Raw genomic sequence first — 19,740 nt, 5'->3', positions numbered from 1 at the left:
CCCATTCTCCACCAAATCCCAAATATCCTGGGAAGAAAACATAGCCTACATTGTTATAGCCCAATAATCATAATTTTTCCCATTAAATTGAGGTATCTGAGGATTAATTATAGGCCAATAATCATAATTTTTCGCATTAAATTGAGGTATCTGAGGATTAATCAAGTTTGTGCTTGATGCTTCCATTTCTGACTGTTAAGAAAAACAAAATTTCCCTGCTCGAAAATATGTTCCAATTTTTTTTTGCCTTAAAAACATTTTTTTTAACTCCCAGTAAAAACACTTGTTATTACACTAAGAGAATTTCATCTGCTCTAATGCCACATGGAATATTTATGGGAGAAGAGTCTCCCCCAACTCTTCATTTCCAGAGATGAAATCACAACTAAAATGGAGCTAAAAACACAGAAATTTAACTCAGGTTGTGTGGTAAAACTAGACGTGAAAATTCAAAACATTTACACTTCACCAAGGTTGCGAAGTAACTCTCTGTAAAACCCCATAACAAATTTTTTTTGTCCACCCCAAATTTCTCCATGATTTCCACTCTTTGATCTTTTTACATACATATATTTTTTAAAACATACATTTTTGACACATTAATACATGGCAGAAAAAACCTTAAGACACAAGATTTGGGATGATACAAAAAATGTTTTTCTATGTTGTGGAGTACATATTTCAATGGTGGAATAAATGTTTGATCATACATATTTACCAACACTGCATTAAATTCATTTTTGTTCTTAATTTCTTGATGTGTGTTGCAAAATGCAGAATTGGTACTCCTGCTCCGAACTTCATTAATCTGTCTTTCAACTAGCAAACAAAATACGCAACTTGCAGTTAAAGGTGTACCACACGTATGGTTGTTGTAAGTTTAATAACTATGGTGGTTGAGATTAATTTTTCCAACATCTTTTAGAAAGTGGTAACCTCCATTTGATAACACCTGCATCTACATGCACATCGACCATACTTGCAACAATAACAAATTTATGAAATAATGATAGTGGCGACTATGGTACCAATTGAAATTCTACTCTGCAAGTATAGTTGAAGTAGATCCATCGTAGGCATTTCTCACCTCACACTCACCAATATTACTATAGGTCACATTTGCTTCCTTTTACTGGGAGAAAAGGGAGATGGATATAGTGGCGTCGAAAATAGGCCATCCCCCAAGTTTAACATACAATACATACCTTTCAAAAATTAAACTCCAATGAATCACATCTTCATCTTTATAGACCTGTAGTAGTTTAATGACTTGAATTTTCTTGATCTCAAATCTCTTTTATTCGTAATTTTTCGCTTCTTGTGTAGGAAGGAAACATCCATGTATAGTCAAGTTATTCTGGGCATCATCATCAACATATATTCTCACTTGTAGGTTTTTCCTTAGTCAAGCGACATGATCATGAGCACTCATCAAGCACCTTCTTGAATTGTTCCCGCAAGTTAATCTTCTTGATTTTTTGTATTTTCAGGTCTAGACCTGGCAACCTCTAATATTTCTATAGTCTTTGACTCAAGTATCGATGGAAATAGAACTAGTAGTGAAGGCATATCCTTTACATGCATAAAAAGAATGAACTACATCATGTGCACCAATAAAAACACACATTATACACAAAGAAGAAGGATTGGTAACTCATCCCATCACTTAGTCACTTAAAATATAATTATGATATTATAATTTATAAATTTTTAATGGTTTTTAAATTAAACTCATTAGTTAAATTTCTAATCTTATTTCCTTGACAGAGTTCTAAGATCCCTTCTTTTACTTCATCAGATTTACAAAATAAACCCATCCATGCAATCCACAACAATATTTTCTCTATATCTATTAAACCAGTATCAATAACCTTATTGAGGCCTTTGATAAATGCTGAAAAACCACCCAATGTGCTATAAATGAAGTCGATAGATTGATAACATTGTGGTTGATTGATGGGGATGTCTCTAAGGTGTCAGGGCCAATGTAACAAAATCTGGTAGCAATTCCAACCTATACTCTCTCATTTCCCTCAGTTTCCACAACTCAATGAAGTGTAGCCCTTCTTTGCTTCACAATCCCTTAAGTTATCACACTTTCCTTCTAGGGATTTACAACAAGTTTGTTAAGAAGTCTCAAAGCTGTGTTTTGAAGAAATCCAATTGACTCAATGGATTCTCAAAGCACCCTCTATGTGTCACACAACAAACAATCCTACCCACACAATCCTCACTCCAAGGCTCTAGTGTACCCTAGGGAAGTTCAAGGAGAACTATACATAGAATACTACATATGTTTCACACCCCAATTTCCATCGCAAGTAACAATCATAAAATAGTACAATCTTCATCTTTTCCATTAAGCTTGTTGTTTTAATATGCATGGCCCCTTTTTGTCAAATGACACTCAGCCCATTTTCCATTAATTGAGAACTCATCCCATCGCTTAGTAACTTAAGATATAATCATAATATCACAACTTAAAAATATTTAATAGTTCTTAACTCAAACTCATTCCTTATATTTCTACTCGTATTTTATTATAAATTTCTAACTTCCCATACTCTTTTCTTAACTTAAAAATTATACATATATATAGTGTAACATATAAATTTCAATATTAAATGATTTTGAAACTATGAAGTTTATTGTGATGATAACCATTCAAATTCAGAAATACAGTAATCATAATCATTATCCGAAAATATACAGATTCAAACACGATACAACCTTCCATTAAAAATAATCAATAACCTTAACCTTAAATTAAATCATGATCAACCACCTTAAATTAGGTCATAATCATTATACTAAAATATACACATTCAAAAAGATAAAACCTTCCATTAAAAATAATAATATATATGAAAATTACACATTGAAAGTTACATCATATATGCAGATTCCTTTTTAACGAAATCCAACCGCACTGTAAATTTCATATTTCGCGTTCCATATATGTATGAAGTCAAATACCTCTCGAAAGTTGGCTGGAGAACTTGGTAAAGAATTCACATTCCATATGTGCAACGTCAAATATTTCTAAAAAGTTAGATAGACAACTTGATTGATAAAGAGCTAAAGGTCACATATTACCAAACTTATGGTTCCGAGATAACTCACAATATTGAACCAACGACACAATTTGGAGTCCAGAAATGGTCCTGAGTACCATTCACATTCCGGATTGTTTTCAAAATGCGACAATTTCCCGTATAAAATTGCTCACAAGTTTTGGACTTTATGCAATACTTTATTGTGGCTATAAAGGGTCTTTCACAAAAATAATTGCATTTCATTCTGGTTTCTATTACATTCTGAATCAACGCTTGCTTTTCATTATGGTTTCTGTTACATTCTGAATATCAACGCTTGCTTTTCATTATGGTTTCTGTTACATTCTGAATCAACGCACATTCAACAGTGGAATGACGGCTACATTATCGGAGAGATTCACCAAAAACTTTTTCAGAATAAATCAATGCACATTGAACAGAAGAATGCTGGCAATAGTACCGGCGAGATGACCAAAAACATTATTCAAACTAATTAACATAAGACAGCTAGACTTCAAAAGCTGAATCTGACCAGATGAATAAAAGGAAAAAGACTATGAATAACGCTCATCTTATAAGGCCACCATGGTTTACCCTAATTAGAAGTAGGTGGTGATATCATACTGGCTCTCCTAGTGGATATAAATTCCGCCTGCTTGGCCACATCGGGCATTACTTCTTTCACTCCATCGGATTTAAAGAATCGATCCATCCATGCGCTCAACAACGGCATTTTCTCTGGATCTATTAAAACGCTATCGGTAGCCTTCTCGAGGCCTTTAATAAACGCCGAAAAACCACCCAATGCGATGTCAATCAAGCCGATCTGATCCCCTCCAAAATACGCTTTTCCTGCGAAGCAGTGGTTGGTTCGCAGGGCTTCCTCTATCAACAGAAAGTTTGTAACACTATCTTCTACTGCTTTCTGTAGCTGCTCGCCTTGGCCAGTGAAAACTCCTCGCAGACAGGGAAAGAGCTGAGGGCACATATAACAACCATTATCAGCAATTGTTTACCGTATAAAAAAACCATAATTGGAACTTTCGAAGACACAAATAGCAGATAAGGAAAGGGTTGATAAGATATTACTAATGAAAGAATTAAATTACCTTATCGTCTACAAAGGCAGCCCAGAAGCGAGCAATGGCTCGGTCATATGGATCTTCGGGCATAAGATTGGGAGCCTTATTGCCCCATGCCTCCTCGATGTATTGCACAATAATCATGGATTCACAAACAGGCTTTCCATTGTGGATAAGCACTGGAATCTTCTTGTGAACAGGGTTTGATTTCAGCAGCAGCTCGCTCTTAGGATGCAAATTCTCTTGGATGAACTCGTAATCGATACCTTTAAGAGCCAGAGCAATGCAAACCCGCACCACGAAGGGACTCAGAGTCACACCTAGCAGCTTTACTTCTCCCTCCGTTGCCATTTCACTGAAAATGTATTTCGAATTTTATGAGTCTGCCTCTTCTATCTCGGATATGCTATTGCTAATTGCCCCCGACTACTATATATAGGCATCGCGCTACCAAGAGTCCCAACCTTGCACGAAAACTACTTAGCGAAACACGTAATGCATGAGCGCAGACGTAATGCATGATTTCACTTTATCGTAATTCTCAAGCAATTTTGAATCCAGTTTTTAGTCTTTTCGCTTTAATTTTTTCTTTAATTTATGGGTCAGATTGGGTTGCCTGTCATTGGCAATATTGCCTCATAGATTGCGTCACAATCAGTGTTCAAAATTGAACACGTCACGGCAGGTCAAGACCCCTCCATTGGCAATATTGCCTCATAGATTGCGTCACAATCAGTGTTCAAAATTGAACCGGTTTTAAATTTTTTTGAAATAACATTATAAAATTCCAGTGAATGGGAATTTTCACGGGAATTTTATAATATTATAATGTTTTAATTGTAGATTGATTTGAGTAGAGGCAATGGCCTCTACTCAAAAGATTGTTTGGTAGCCTCATGTATCTCACAACTACAAGACCGGATATCATGCAAGGAGTGAGTTTGATTTCCAGATTTATGGAGGCTCCAAAAGGCACACATTGGAGTGTAGGAAAAATAATTCTGAGATACATAGCAGGAACTAGAGATTGTGGCATAATGTATGCAAGCACAAAAAAGAAGGATTTGATTGGATACATAGATAGTGATTTTGTAGGAAGTTTGGATGATAGGAAGAGTACTTCTAGTTATGTGTTCCTCCTTGGTTTAGGTGTGATTTCATGGGCATCTAAGAAGTATCCCATTGTGACACTTTCGTCAACAGAAACAGAATATGTAGAAGCAACATAAACAACATGTCAAGCAGTCTAGTTATGAAGAGTATTTGATGGACTCAAGTAGAAACAAAAAGGATCAACAGTAATATATTGTGACAACACCTCAACGATTGCACTATCCAAGAATAGTGTGTTTCATCGAAAGAGCAAGCATATTGATACTAGATATCACTTTATTAGAGAACTTGTGAACAATGGGAGAAGTTCACTTGAAGCCTTATAAATCAAGTGATCAATTGGTTGATATGTTTACTGAGTCATTAGCACAATATGTGTTTGAGTTTCATAGAAGAAACTTGGGTGTTGTAAGCCTAGCTGAGACATAGACCAGCAGGCATGTTTGAGTTGTCATGAGTCATGTTTTAGTTTAGTAGTCGTAATTAAGGGGGAGTGTTAAAATAAGATAATTACTCCTGCATGAAGAGTTGGCTAAACATAGAGAGTCAGTTAACTGAGTGATTGAGTGTTTGAGTGTTGAGTCAGTTCGAGTTAAGTGATAGATGACTTTTAGTGTGTGGTTGCATGTAGATGCATGTTAAGATATTCTAGGCAAGTCGGTAGTTTGAAAAGGATAAATACCCTTCATTAGGTTCATTGTAAGTATCATGTTTTGTGTGATCAATAGAAGAACCACAACTTGTGTATTTTATATGTGAATTTTATGCTTTGTCTCCTCTGTCTTTCCAATAGGACATTTCACCATGTCGATGTCGATTTCGAAATGCACATTTGAGGCAGGATGAACATCAATGCATTTGCTCACGCCATTTATTCCTCTTCACCGCCACACTTTCTATATCAATTCCTGTTCATGAAACACAATGAAATTCAAGATAATTATATCTCAACATTTTTTATACTGCTATAATGTAGGATTCTTATATAAACAAACATATAAGCTCAATGATAAAGACTAAAAGTTACCTAAAATCTAGCCACCATGTACATATCCATTGAATTTCTACTCTTATGCTCTCTCGTGAAGTAAATGGGACCAACTGGTGCCTGCAATCAAGAAACATTTAATTCCTAACATATAGTTAAAATATGCCTAACATGTGTTTGAATATAATCTTCTCCAAGATCGACAACAAGATTCAGGCTCTTGGGGTAAATCTATGAGTAACACTGAGACATAATTAATGGCTAAGAAGTCAATAGGTCGAACCCAAGGATAGGTAGCAAGAGTGTTAATAATGTGCCCATGGGAGGCAAGGGCACTGACATGTCCTTCAACAAGAATGCAACCCTACTGTGATATGATTGAGTGGAGATGGATGTATGATAAATTATATGTTTTGTATCCACCTAGATCTTACTCTTGTGTTCCATTTATTTTCATTACCAAAGAATGGTAGAATGGAGTCCAATTAAGAAATATATAGATGGCGGGCTCAAGATTGTGAATATCCCACGTGTTTTATCTGTTCATGGCAGTGCTGGCTTGATTATTGTTGTGGTTGAATCAATAAATTTTTGCTTCTTCTCAATATGTTTCTAGATGTTGATGGGTTTCTTATATTTGCATTTAATATCCTGGTTCAATGCCTTTCTGATGTTGGAAGAGTTGAGAGAAAATATTTCATTGTATTTGGGAGACTATAAACCACAATCAATGGGAATCCATGTTTTTCCTTACGAGGGCTACAATTCCTTACCATTAACCCATTCATAAGTATAATGACAACATCAACTTTATTCAATACTATTTCATGATAATTATAAAATCTCTCTTTAGCCCAGATAGCCATCAACCACAACTAGGCTAGTGAGTTGGTTTTATGTACAATTTTTTATTGCTTGAAACTTTTTTCAGTTTAAATTTAGAAGAATGGCTTGAATCACATGCATTAATTATTAAGATTGTAGAATTTGAATATTATAGATATTTTTAAGAATAATGAAACCATTTTGCTATTTAAAAATTGCAAATTCAGTTATAAAAAATTGCAATTCTAATAATTTTTTATAATTTTTAGATCTCATTATATTATCTATTTGATATTTTCATAATGTGATATCTTCTAATAGCCATCTAGTTTTAAGAGTTTATTTTATTTAATAGGAAAAAAATTAATTGAAAATGAAATGTAGAAATAACATATTGTTGTCAATTAAAATGTACTTTTTTTAGCTTTTCATTATGGAAATGCTAGATGAATATATGCACATCAAATTGAAAAAAAGATTATCCCTTCAAATTTGATCACTGGTCACAATGTCTATGGGCTGTGGCCTGTGTGAGACAAGTGATGATTCAAGTAATGGTGGGTCGGTGATAGTCCATTGAATCGACTGATTCCTTTTAGATCGAGGGTCTAGGTTTAACCTTGGATGTGAGGTCATCTAAAAACCCCGAGGGACATCCAATTAATGGGAGATCAATGACCCATGAAGTAAATCAAACTAAACTGTATAGGGATCTTTAAAGTATGAGCGAAAGTTTCGCCTTACTTATGTCATCGAAGACTATAATATCCCATTTCAGTTTCCGAGGCACCCATCGCCATAGGGATAGGCTTGCCAGATTTCATGTCTCTTAGATTTTTTATTTATCAAAAAAATCAACATATATATTTTAAATTAAAACTAAAATTAAATTTCAAAAAGTTTGGTTATTTATAAATATTTTAAAATTAATATTTTTTTTCAAATCAATATATTTTTAAAAATAAAAAATAAATATTTAAAATTATTGATTTAGTTTTAATAATATTATTATGAGATTTTAAAATTTTAGGAGTGGGTTTAATGGTTAAGAGTATTTGTTTTCTCCTAAGAGGTCATATGTTCAAAACAAGAGGGGTAGAGTATGTATGCCTTTGTAGACTTAGCAGTCAAATCGTTACGTAGAAGTGGATCTCTTTTCCCACAAACAAAAGGGTGTCATACACCAATTTGATATCTTGCTTAACAATAACTTTAAAATTAGATATATATATATATATATATATATATATATATATAACAAATAAAAATTTACCTTTCTCATTTTTTTTTGTGAATATATTAAAAGTGTCTCCTTCTTTAGTTGTGACATGTGACCATCACAAGATGCTCTTCAAAATATTTATTAACTAAGATGAGAATGGGCCTCCTCCTTCATAATTTGAAGAAAATTGTAACATTGATTTTTTTTATTAAAACATTAAGGAAAATCATCAATCTATGTATTCAGACGAATTGAAGACGGGATATTAACCACTCGAAATAGGGTTATGTTTTGAAGATTTTTTAAAATCGGGGTGATTAGTTTTTCACTATAATTGAATATAACAATGTAGTAATGTGTAAATTTATTTATTTATTTTTAAATCAAATTGTATTATTTTAAAATATCAATTTATATCATTATATTCATTTCTAACCAGCACAATATATAGTGATATATTTATAATTTTTTTGGTTTTATTTCTCAGGATTGTTAGTGGGGTTTTCCTTCTTTCTTTTTCTTTTAAATGATGACATTTCATTGAGACATTTACATTGATGAAGGTTTTGGCATATTTGTAGTTTCTTTATCTCTATCCATGTGATCTAATTCATGGATGCATTTTTGCCAACTCATTGTTGAGGTCAAAGTTATGGTTGAGTCTCTTTCCTTTTTGAGTGAAAGTTGAGCTTCCTTTGTTGTGGGTTGAAAAGGCTCAACATGAGGTTGAGTTGAGTTTGATGTGGCTAGATGGGTACTATATGCCTTTTATTGTTGTGTGTTATCCTGCTTGTGAGCTCTAGTAGTCTTGGAGCCTTTGGTTCCCTTTGGATCTTTCCATCCAAGTTATTTTTGTTAGCATTTGGGTGGGTATAAGGCCCTTGCAAAAAGGGGAAGACATTATTACGATATTTGTGTTGTTGACAATTCTTGCAACATAAACTAGTGTCTTCATAATCCACTGGTTATGGATAAATCTTACACCTCCATTGGAGAGGGATTTTATTAGGAAACTCCTTACTGAGCTCCACTTTGACACTCATGCGAAAAAAATTAATATTTCCTTTTGAAATCCTTTCATTTTCTACTTTGATGAAGTGACCTAGTAAATTTGCCACATAAAAAAACCTTCATAAAAATCCTTTTTCCAATCCTCTATGTTTTTAAAGAACACAAAAAAGAGTCATTTTGAGAAAAAATGAAACATTGATTGTTAGACCAATTTCGATTCACCCATTTTTGAATCGTAGATGTTGAGTGCTAAATGCCATTAAAATTGAAAATAATTTTATTTTTTGCATATCTGTAGCCAAGAGTCTAGATGTAACATTATCAACTTCAAGAGATGGTAATTTCACCACTTGTTCCACCATGAATATTGGCCTTGAGAGATATTTATGGTTTGAGGTCTAGGTCATGGCTTTACGACATCTTTAAAGGATTTTAGTTGGGATGAGGAGGGAAAGACCCAACATTTATCTCCTCCTCTTATTCGTGATACAAGATAAATTGAGGCACCTTTGATTATGCCATACTTGTTGAGTGATTTATTATCCTAAAGTTGTCATCCTTCATGTAGGAGCCAAAAATTGTGGTATGAGATTCTGACCCAATCATGGATCCTGTCTAAGAGTGAGGAGATGAGATATGAGGCTTTAACTTACAGTTAAATGGATCTTCTTGAGATTAATATCACAAGACTGTGAAATTGTCCAAATCTTGGTTTAAATAATCCTTATGTGGATGAGGGTTTTCAAGCACTGCATGTTCATTTTTATGAAGCTCGTCCCTGGATCTAAAAAACCCAACTTCAAGATATCTATTGCTAAAATAATCATTCCTACCACAATAAGAAAGGAAACTTAAATACCGCGTGGATCGTACCACATGGCACCCCATAACTTTTCCTGGAAACTCTGCAATCCAGATAACCTCTATTCATGGCCAAATGTCATTGATGCCCTTTAGAGTGAGTACTAATAACGATGCATGGACATTATAAATTTATTTTAAGCATTATAAATTTTGTTTTTGGCCATTGATGCCCTTTAGAGTGAGTACTAATAACGATGCATGGACATTATAAATTTATTTTAAGCATTATAAATTTTGTTTTGTTTCAATTTACGTGTTAAAATAATATAATTATTCTTGCATCAGGAGTTGGTTGGTTAAAGATAGAGAGTAACTTAAGTTGATTGAGTATTAAGTCAAGTGGAGTTAAATGATAGACTACTTTTAATGTGTCGTTACATTTCTAGATATTTTAGGCAAGTCACTAGTTTGAAAAGAATAATTTTTTTTGCTGGGTTCATTGTAAGTATCATGTTTTGTGTGATCAATAAAAAAAACCACAACTCATATATTTTATGTGTGAATTTTATGCTTTATCTCCATCTTTCCAACAAAACGCAAGAGAACAAATTAACAACCATGAAAAAAAATATATATTTTTTCTCGTAGTGTTTGAGCATTAACACACCCTACAATTATACACACAGCATTATAACACATTCCAGCGCACCTAAAAGCCGCGTTAATCATCATCAACTTACAATTTGCATACACGGGCATGTCTTTGAAGTTTGTGGCATTAGGGGACTACCGGATCACCATCGTGGAAGGCGTTAGCACGCTCTGCATCACAGCAGCACATGCGTTAATAAACCAACAAACAAGTCGTTAGAGTTATAAAGCGGAGAGGTTATAAAGATTAGAAAGTGTTTTTTGTTAGGTGGAGTAGCGAACACGTGGTTTATATACGGATAGTTATAAAGCGGAGAGGTTATAAAGATTTGAAAGTGTGTTTTGTTACGTGGAGTGACATATTTTACTAGAAAGACATATTATAGTAGAAAGACTTGGGTTTACTTCTTGAAGTAGAAGTCTAAAACTTTTGCAAAGTTTAAGGAATTTAAAGCCTTAGCAGAGAACCAAAGTGATCGATAGATCAAGGTAATGAGGTCTAAAGAATAAAATAACAAGTTGTTTCTTGCGCTTATTAACTGCTGGAGTTACCCTGGCCTGACATGGTATCAGAGCTCAGGGCCCAGTCCCTAAAATTAGCTGTAACTCCTGCCTATGCGCTCTCTGGCCTGAATACGCTACCTCTGTCATGCGTTTCATTCAGGCAATTCGCTGCCCCTCTCTGCGCTGCCTCTGACATACCTGCTCTGACATGGTATGTCTGACCTGACATATCTGTCCCGGGTCTGACCTGACAACGCCTCTGCTCCCATCCGTTTTTTTTTTTCTTGAGTACGCTGCTCCCATATACACTCTGCTCCCATATACGCTGCTCCCATAAACTGTGGAATTGACAGGTATTGAATCCTGAAATTGAGCGTCGAGTTGAGCTGGTTCATATTAGAGCTCTCTTTCTTCATCTTGAAAACATTTCCGCTCCTGATTAATATCGCTTCTCTTCCCTCTGCAATTCAAATTGATATCGATTCTCTTCTCTCTGCTATTCAAATTGCATGCAAGTGTGTGTCGCTGCATTTAAAAAGAGCCAGGTTCACTGGTTTTCTAAATTCAAATGGATAAGGCTTTATGTATGCGGTGACTGCGTTTTTAATAGAATGGTGACTGCGTTTTGATGACTGTGGTATTTGCTGCATTTTGATGACTGCGGTATTTGCTGCGTTTTGATGACTGTGGCATTCGCTGTGGTATTCGCTGCCTTTTTTGATGACTGTGGTATTCGCTGCACGCAACAAGCACCCGTAACCCGGATTCACACCCATTGTATGCACAACGGTTTGAGAACCCGTGGGCGCCAGAACTGCACAACGGTTTGAGAACCCGTGGACTGTGGTAAGAATGGTGGAGATGCGGGGTATTCCAGAAATTGTTGGTTGAAGTTATTCCGATTTGATTATTCCAGAAATTGTTGGTTGAAGTTATTCCGCGTCATTACCATTAACTAATAAAGTATACCATACTTTATCCATTGGATTTTGAATGTCTGGCAATCATATAAAACTGAAGAACATTTTTTAATGTATAATGACATCATAGAACGGCAATGAATTGGTGGTGTGGTTGTTCAACTGTATATTTCTTCATTGCGAATGCGCTTTTGTAAAGACTGTATTTTTTTTAAGATTCTATTGAAGCGCTGCTTGTGTATCTATTGGTATCACTGCGTTTTCTATGAGAATTGCTGTGACATGAGCAGAGTATTGTCATCAGTATATGTAAACGTTGAAGTTTTTTATGAGTTGTTGATTTGGTAGCACCAGCCTTTAAATATTCCACAGCCTTTTTTGATTGAGCAGTTTTATGTGATGATAGCAGTTTGTGGTTGAGCAGTTTGGGTCTAAAGCATCTGTAGTATTACATGATATGCATTGATATATATTGAAGTGATATATGTTGAAGAGTTAGCGCCTTTTTTTCTCTCAAAACACAGTAGTGTGGCAGTGATATAAGAAATGGCGATGCTGATACATAAGGCTATGATATAAGGATTTTTTTTAACAGAAGTTTTTGGCAGAGATTTTTTTTTTACAGAATGCATTCAATCATTTCTATGGTAGGAATAGTTCTCACTGGCAAGGAGAACTATTCAGAATGGTCTCGAATGGTAAAACACACCCTCATCTACAATGAGCTGTGGAAAGGAGTGTGTGTTGGAGAAGAAGACAAAGACCCTGTGCAGCCCACATCAGACAAAGAACTTGCCATTTGGGAAAACAAGAACAGCAAAGCCTTTGCATTGATCGCAGCATCTGTAAATGAGGAAGTAAGTCGTCATATTTCATCCTATTCCACTGCCTTTGAAGCTTTACAAAAGCTGAAAGAACTCTATGATACACATTCTGCACTTGAAGTTGTTCAGCTCATGATTAAACTCTTCACTCTTGAACTGAAAAATAATGATCCTCTTACTCTTGCATCTGAAATAAAGTCTATAGTGCATGATATTAAATCCACTAAGGTTGAGCTGGATATCTCTCTTATTGCCTTTCTCAAAGCACTCTATCCTACCTACTCTAACTATCTTGAGTCTTTACAAGCAAATGGAAATCTTAAAGATATAACCTTTGACACTCTTGTGAAAAAGTTTGCTGAAAGAGAGAAAGCCTTTGGAAAGAAAACAGTCCCTGAATCTTCTGAAGAGACTGTTTGCCTTGCTCATAAAGAAAAGCATCCTGCTCAAGATTCTACAAGAGGAAGAGGTGGACGAAGAGGAAGAGGAAGATACTTCAGAGGCAGGGGGGGCAGACATCCTCAAGCAGAAAAGGCAGATCTGCATTGCATTCGCTGCAAACGAAATGGATCACATGATGCTTCTACATGCAAGCTACCATGGGACAAAGTTGAGCAGAGAAGAAATCAGCAGAAAGGTAAAACTGATGACACAGACAAAGGTAAAGCACCTGAATCCGCTCACTATATTGAGGCACAATGCAACATTGGAGTAAATGAAGATTTGTTTAATGCTTCACTTGCTTCTTCGAAAAATGACTGGTTTCTTGATTCAGGAGCAACCTATCATATGACTCATAGGAAAGATTTCTTTGAAGATTTCACTGACAATGTTGATGGAGCAGTATACTTTGCAGATCAGTCAAAAATCAAGCCATCAGGGCTTGGCACAATCAGGCTTAAACTGCCTGGTCTTCCAGACTTTCTTCTGGATCATGTTCTATATCTCCCACAGCTGAAGAGAAACTTGTTGTCCCTGGTCCACATCCGCTAGCAAGGTCACTCCATTCACATGTTTGATGGCAAGCTTGAGGTAAGAAAGGCATCTGACCACTTTCATCAAGTAACCTGCAAGAAGAAGAAAGACTCCTTAAACTGCAAGGAACCTCTGCTCATGCACAACATTTCTCATATATTTCTCATCATGAAGAAGGTGCACTTTCATCAAGTTTATTATGGCATGCTAGATTTGGAAATTTAAACTATGATAGTCTCCGCTTGTTGAAGAAAAATGGTGTTGCTGGTTTGCCTACAATTCCTAGAAAACATAAACAATGTGATGCTTGCATTCTAGGAAAGCACAGCAAACAGTCTTTTCATGATTCACATTCAAGAGCACATAGGAAGCTTGAACTTATTCATTCAGATTTATGCGGTCCAATGCCTGTTTCTTCTGCAAATGGAAATAAATATATCATGACATTTATTGATGATTACACCAGAATGTGTTGGGTTTATTTTTTGAAGAACAAATCTGATGCTTTTCAAACATTCAAGAATTTTCATAAATGGATTGAAAATGATGCACAATCTCATATTGGGTCTATTCGCACTAATAATGGAAAAGAATATACATCAAATGAATTTGAACACTATCTTCGCCAACATGGGATTAAACATCAAACAACTGTGCCTTATAATCCTCAACAGAATGGTGTCGCTGAAAGAATGAACAGAACAATTTTGAATATGGTACGATCCATGCTTTTCTTCAAAAATGTAAAGACAATGTTTTGGGCTGATGCTGTTCTATGTGCTGCATATATAAAGAATAGATGTCCATCTAGTGCTATAAGAAACAAGACTCCTTATGAATTGTGGTATGGACATGTTCCTTCGGTAAAACATCTCAGGATATTTGGTTCCACCTGTTATGCTTTAATACCAAAGGTACATAGAAACAAACTTGGTGCTAGAAGTCGTAAGTGTATCTTCCTGGGGTATTCAAACACATCTAAAGCATACCGCCTTTATGATGAAGTAAATAAGAAGTTTGTTTTATCTAGAGATGTCATTTTTCTTGAATCATCCAAATCTGACAGTGTTGTTGAGCGGCAACTTGATCGCTTGGATAGATTCACAAAACCGAAATCATTCCAAGAGTTTGATAATCAGATTCCACATCTTGAAGGGGGGATTCCTATACTAAATCAACATGTGGAATCTCCTTCTGAAGAACAATCTCCCCTGCATGATACTCCAACAACGGATGATGCTTTAAGTGATGTAATTGATAGAATTGGGAGACTCAATCTTGATTCAGACCCAACTCAATCAACAGAACAGCCTGGACCATCTCAGAAAGGTCCCCCAAAGTGGCTGACAAAGACACTTGAAAGTGTTCATCCTGATGAAATTGGAAAAACAGGAACCAGAAATTCAAACCGACAAGATGGAGGTGATGTAGATAACTCTAATTCACCTGTTGATATGGATGTTACTTATGATTGTGAATTGAACTTGTCTACAGATTTTGAACCAACTTCCTTCAAAGAAGCTGCTTCTCATGATGAATGGAAAGAAGCGATGCAGAAGGAGTATGATGCCCTCATAAAGAATGGCACTTGGAAGCTGGTTGATCCTCCATTTGGAACCAAACCAATTGGCTGCAAGTGGGTCTACAAGAACAAGTACAAAGCTGATGGCTCACTTGACAAGCACAAAGCTAGGCTTGTGGCAAAAGGTTTTGCACAGAAGGAAGGGGTCGATTATGAGGAAACTTTTGCTCCCACAGCAAAATGGGCCACCATCCGGACACTCTTTGCACTAGCTGCTCAGAACGGTTGGAAAGTCCATCAAATGGATGTAAAAACTGCATTCTTGAATGGAGATCTAAAAGAGAATGTTTTTATGTCCCAGCCTAAAGGATTTGCTGTGAAAGGACATGAACACAAAGTATGCAAACTTGTGAAGTCCTTGTATGGCCTCAAACAAGCACCACGAGCCTGGTATGAAAAACTAACTGAGCATCTTCTGAAACTCAACTTCAATCATTTTGATCTTGATGATGCAACTTTATTTGTCAAGAAAGTTGGCAAAACAGTTGTATATCTTGTGGTATATGTAGATGATCTTTTAATGACAGGGAACAATGAAAGCTATATTGCATCCATAAAGAAAGAATTAGGAAATTTTTTTGAAATGACTGATTTGGGCTATGTTCATTACTATCTTGGCATTGAAGTAACCCAACATCCAAAGTCCATATTTCTTTCTCAAAAGAAATACATTGGAGATTTGTTATACAGATTTGGCATGACAGAGTGCAATCCCCTTTCTACTCCAATGGAACAAAACTTGAAGCTCACATCTACTGAAGGAAAGGAATTTGAGGATGCAACAAAGTATAGACAGCTTGTAGGAAGTCTCATCTACCTCACTACTACCAGACTAGACATTTCATTTGTTGTTGGAATCCTCTCCAGGTTTATGCAAAAGCCTTGTGAGGGACATTGGTCTGCTGCAAAAAGAGTTCTAAGGTACTTGAAGGGAACTCAAGACCTTGGAATCAAGTATACACAGGTGGACGACTTCAACTTGATTGGATACTCTGATTCAGACTTCGATGGAGACAAAGAAACTGGGGTATCTACTTTAGGATATGCTATGAGTCTTGGATTGGGAGCTGTCTCCTGGAGATCACGCAAACAATCAGTACCAGCAGATTCCACAACAGAAGCAGAATATGTGGCAGCAGCTGAAGCAACGAAAGAAATTGTGTGGCTCAGGGAAATTCTTGAAGATTTGCAGGTAAAACAAATACAATCAACTCCACTCATGATTGATAACACCTCTGCAATAAAGTTGGCCAAGAACCCAAAGTTCCATGATCGTACTAAGCACATCAATACTAAATATCATCTGATCTGACATCATGTTGAGGCCAAAACAATCCATCTCCGTCATTGTTCCACAAACGAGCAAATTGCAGACATCTTCACCAAAGCACTTGGAAGAGAAAAGCTTGAAAGATTCAGAATGATGCTTGGACTCACCAACATCCCTTCAGATTAAGGGGGGGAATGTTGACACCTAATCCGAAACGGATGAGGTGAAGCCGGACAGTCATCTAGAAGATGAACTGATCCGTTTTGTGTATGTATAAATATAGTTGTCTAAAGAATAAAATAACAAGTTGTTTCTTGCGCTTATTAACTGCTGGAGTTACCCTGGCCTGACAGAGAATATGACTCAAAGACATTCCATGATTACTACAAACAACATGGGACCAGAAGAAAGTTTACAACCAGGTATACACCACAGAAGAATGGTGTAGCAGAGAGAAAGAACAGGACAGTTATGAACATGGTAAGAAGCAAGTTGAAAGGCAGAACTTTTCTAATGAGTATTGGGTAGAAGTAGTTGCATGTGCTATTTATGTGATCAACAGATCTCCTACAAAGAGTGTGATGAACAGAGTATCAGAACAAGCATGGTTAGGTATGTATTGCATCGTATCTCATATCCGAGTATTTGGACGTGTAGCTTATGCACACGTTCCTAAGGAGCGAAGAGGCAAATTGGATGATAACAGTGAAAAATACATATTTATTGGTTATAGTGAGCAATCAAAAGCTTACAAATTGCATAACCTTGTCACAAAGAAGACCATAATTAGCAGAGATTTTGTGTTCAAAGAACAAGAGTCATGGAATGGAACTATAGACAAAACAGTTGGTGCACAAGTGCCATTGATGGAAGAAGATAATGTAGCAGAAAAGGAGCAACATGAATCATAGGTGAAGACACCAAACAGAGACACACCAACAAGGACTCCAATATTTTCAGAGCAGCATGGATCTTCAAGAAGATCAATAGATCGAGCTTCTCCCAACAGTTAATTAGGTAATGAATCAAGCAATGGTAAGAGAAAGATGAGAAGTTTGAAAGATATTTATGATGATTTGGATGTTAGTTCAAAATTTTTATTGTTGTCATTCCAACCTTCCTCGTTTGAAGAAACAATCAAAGATGAAAATTGGGTGCAAGCCATGGATGAAGAAATTGAAGCTATTGAAAAGAATGATACATGGGATTTGGTTGATTTACCAAAGGACAAAAATCCCACTGGTGTGAAGTGGGTGTACAAGACAAAGTTGAATGAGAAAGGTGAAATTGACATATTTAAAGCTAGACTTGTAGCAAAAGGATTCTCGCACCAACCAAGAATAGATTTTGGAGAAAATCTTTCTCTGGTAGCTAGATTGGATAATGTAAGAGCAATTCTAGCCACATCAGCTCAGAACAAGTGGAAAGTATATCAGATGGATGTGAAATTAGCCTTCTTGAATGGAATTCAAGAAGAAGAAATTTATTTGCAGGAACCTCCAGGAGATGAAGTGGAAAGTAACAAAGAGAAAGTTTACAGGTTGAAGAAAGTGCTCTATGGAATGATCCAAGCACCTAGAGCTTGGTATAGCAGAACTGACACCTAAATGATTAAGAATAGATTTTGCAGAAGAAACATTGGACCTACCTTATACACAAAGGTAAATGAGCATGGACAAATTTTGTTTGTTTGCTTATATGTTGATATCAATATGATTTTTACCAGTGATTTTGAGATAGATGAATTTAAAGCAGCCATGATGAAAGAATTTTAGATGACAGATCATGGTCTCATGAAATATTTTCTTGGCATATAACCTGAGGAATTTGAAAAAGGAATTTTTATTTGTCAAAATAAATATGCCAAAGATTTATTGTTAAGATTCAAGATGGAAAATTGCAAACTTGTCCCTACACTAGTTGCAACAGGTACAAGTTTAAGAAAGGATGATGAAGGATCAATGTCAATCCAAATTTATTCAAAATATTGTTTGGTAGCCTCATGTATCTCACAACTACAAGACCGGATATCATGCAAGGAGTGAGTTTGATTTCCAGATTTATGGAGACTCCAAAAGGCACACATTGGAGTGTAGGAAAAAGAATTCTGAGATACATAGCAGGAACTAGAGATTGTGGCATAATGTATGCAAGCACAAAAAAGAAGGATTTGATTGGATACATAGATAGTGATTTTGTAGGAAGTTTGGATGATAGGAAGAGTACTTCTAGTTATGTGTTCCTCCCCGGTTTAGGTGTGATTTCATGGGCATCTAAGAAGTATCCCATTGTGACACTTTCGTCAACAGAAGCAGAATATGTAGCAGCAACATAAACAACATGTCAAGCAGTCTAGTTATGAAGAATATTTGATGGACTCAAGTAGAAACAAAAAAGATCAACAGTAATATATTGTGACAACACCTCAACGATTGCACTATCCAAGAATAGTGTGTTTCATCGAAAGAGCAAGCATATTGATACTAGATATCACTTTATTAGAGAACTTGTGAACAGTGGGAGAAGTTCACTTGAAGCCTTATAAATCGAGTGATCAATTGATTGATATGTTTACTGAGTCATTAGCACAATATGTGTTTGAGTTTCATAGAAGAAACTTGGGTGTTGTAAGCCTAGCTGAGACATAGACCAGCAGGCATGTTTGAGTTGTCATGAGTCATGTTTTAGTTTAGCAGTCGTAATTAAGGGGGAGTGTTAAAATAAGATAATTACTCCTGCATGAAGAGTTGGCTAAACATAGAGAGTCAGTTAACTGAGTGATTGAGTGTTGAGTCACTTCGATTTAAGTGATAGACAACTTTTAGTGTGTGGTTGCATGTAGATGCATGTCGAGATATTCTAGGCAAGTTGCTAGTTTGAAAGGATAAATACCCTTCATTAGGTTCATTGTAA

At 35.8% G+C, this 19,740-nt stretch overlaps 1 protein-coding gene across 1 annotated transcript; it reads right to left on the bottom strand.

The window, feature by feature from the left end:
• Nucleotides 1-2,846: 2,846 nt before the first annotated feature.
• On the bottom strand, nucleotides 2,847-4,504 carry LOC149179632 (glutathione S-transferase U18-like). The gene is made up of 2 exons (XM_089415744.1): nucleotides 4,166-4,504; nucleotides 2,847-4,032 (listed from the first exon to the last, which is right to left on the bottom strand). Exons 1-2 carry the CDS (start codon nucleotides 4,487-4,489, stop codon nucleotides 3,652-3,654), a joined length of 705 nt encoding a protein of 234 aa, XP_089271870.1. The 5' UTR covers nucleotides 4,490-4,504; the 3' UTR covers nucleotides 2,847-3,651.
• Between the last annotated feature and the right edge of the window lie 15,236 nt (nucleotides 4,505-19,740).

This window comes from Pinus tabuliformis, chromosome 3_2 (assembly GCF_031772625.1).
Source record: "Pinus tabuliformis cultivar Carrire ecotype Pingquan chromosome 3_2, CPIR1, whole genome shotgun sequence".
In the NCBI taxonomy this organism is placed as follows: domain Eukaryota; kingdom Viridiplantae; phylum Streptophyta; class Pinopsida; order Pinales; family Pinaceae; genus Pinus; species Pinus tabuliformis.
Note: the sequence above shows the minus strand (reverse complement) of the source record. Positions and strands in the feature narration are given on the sequence as shown.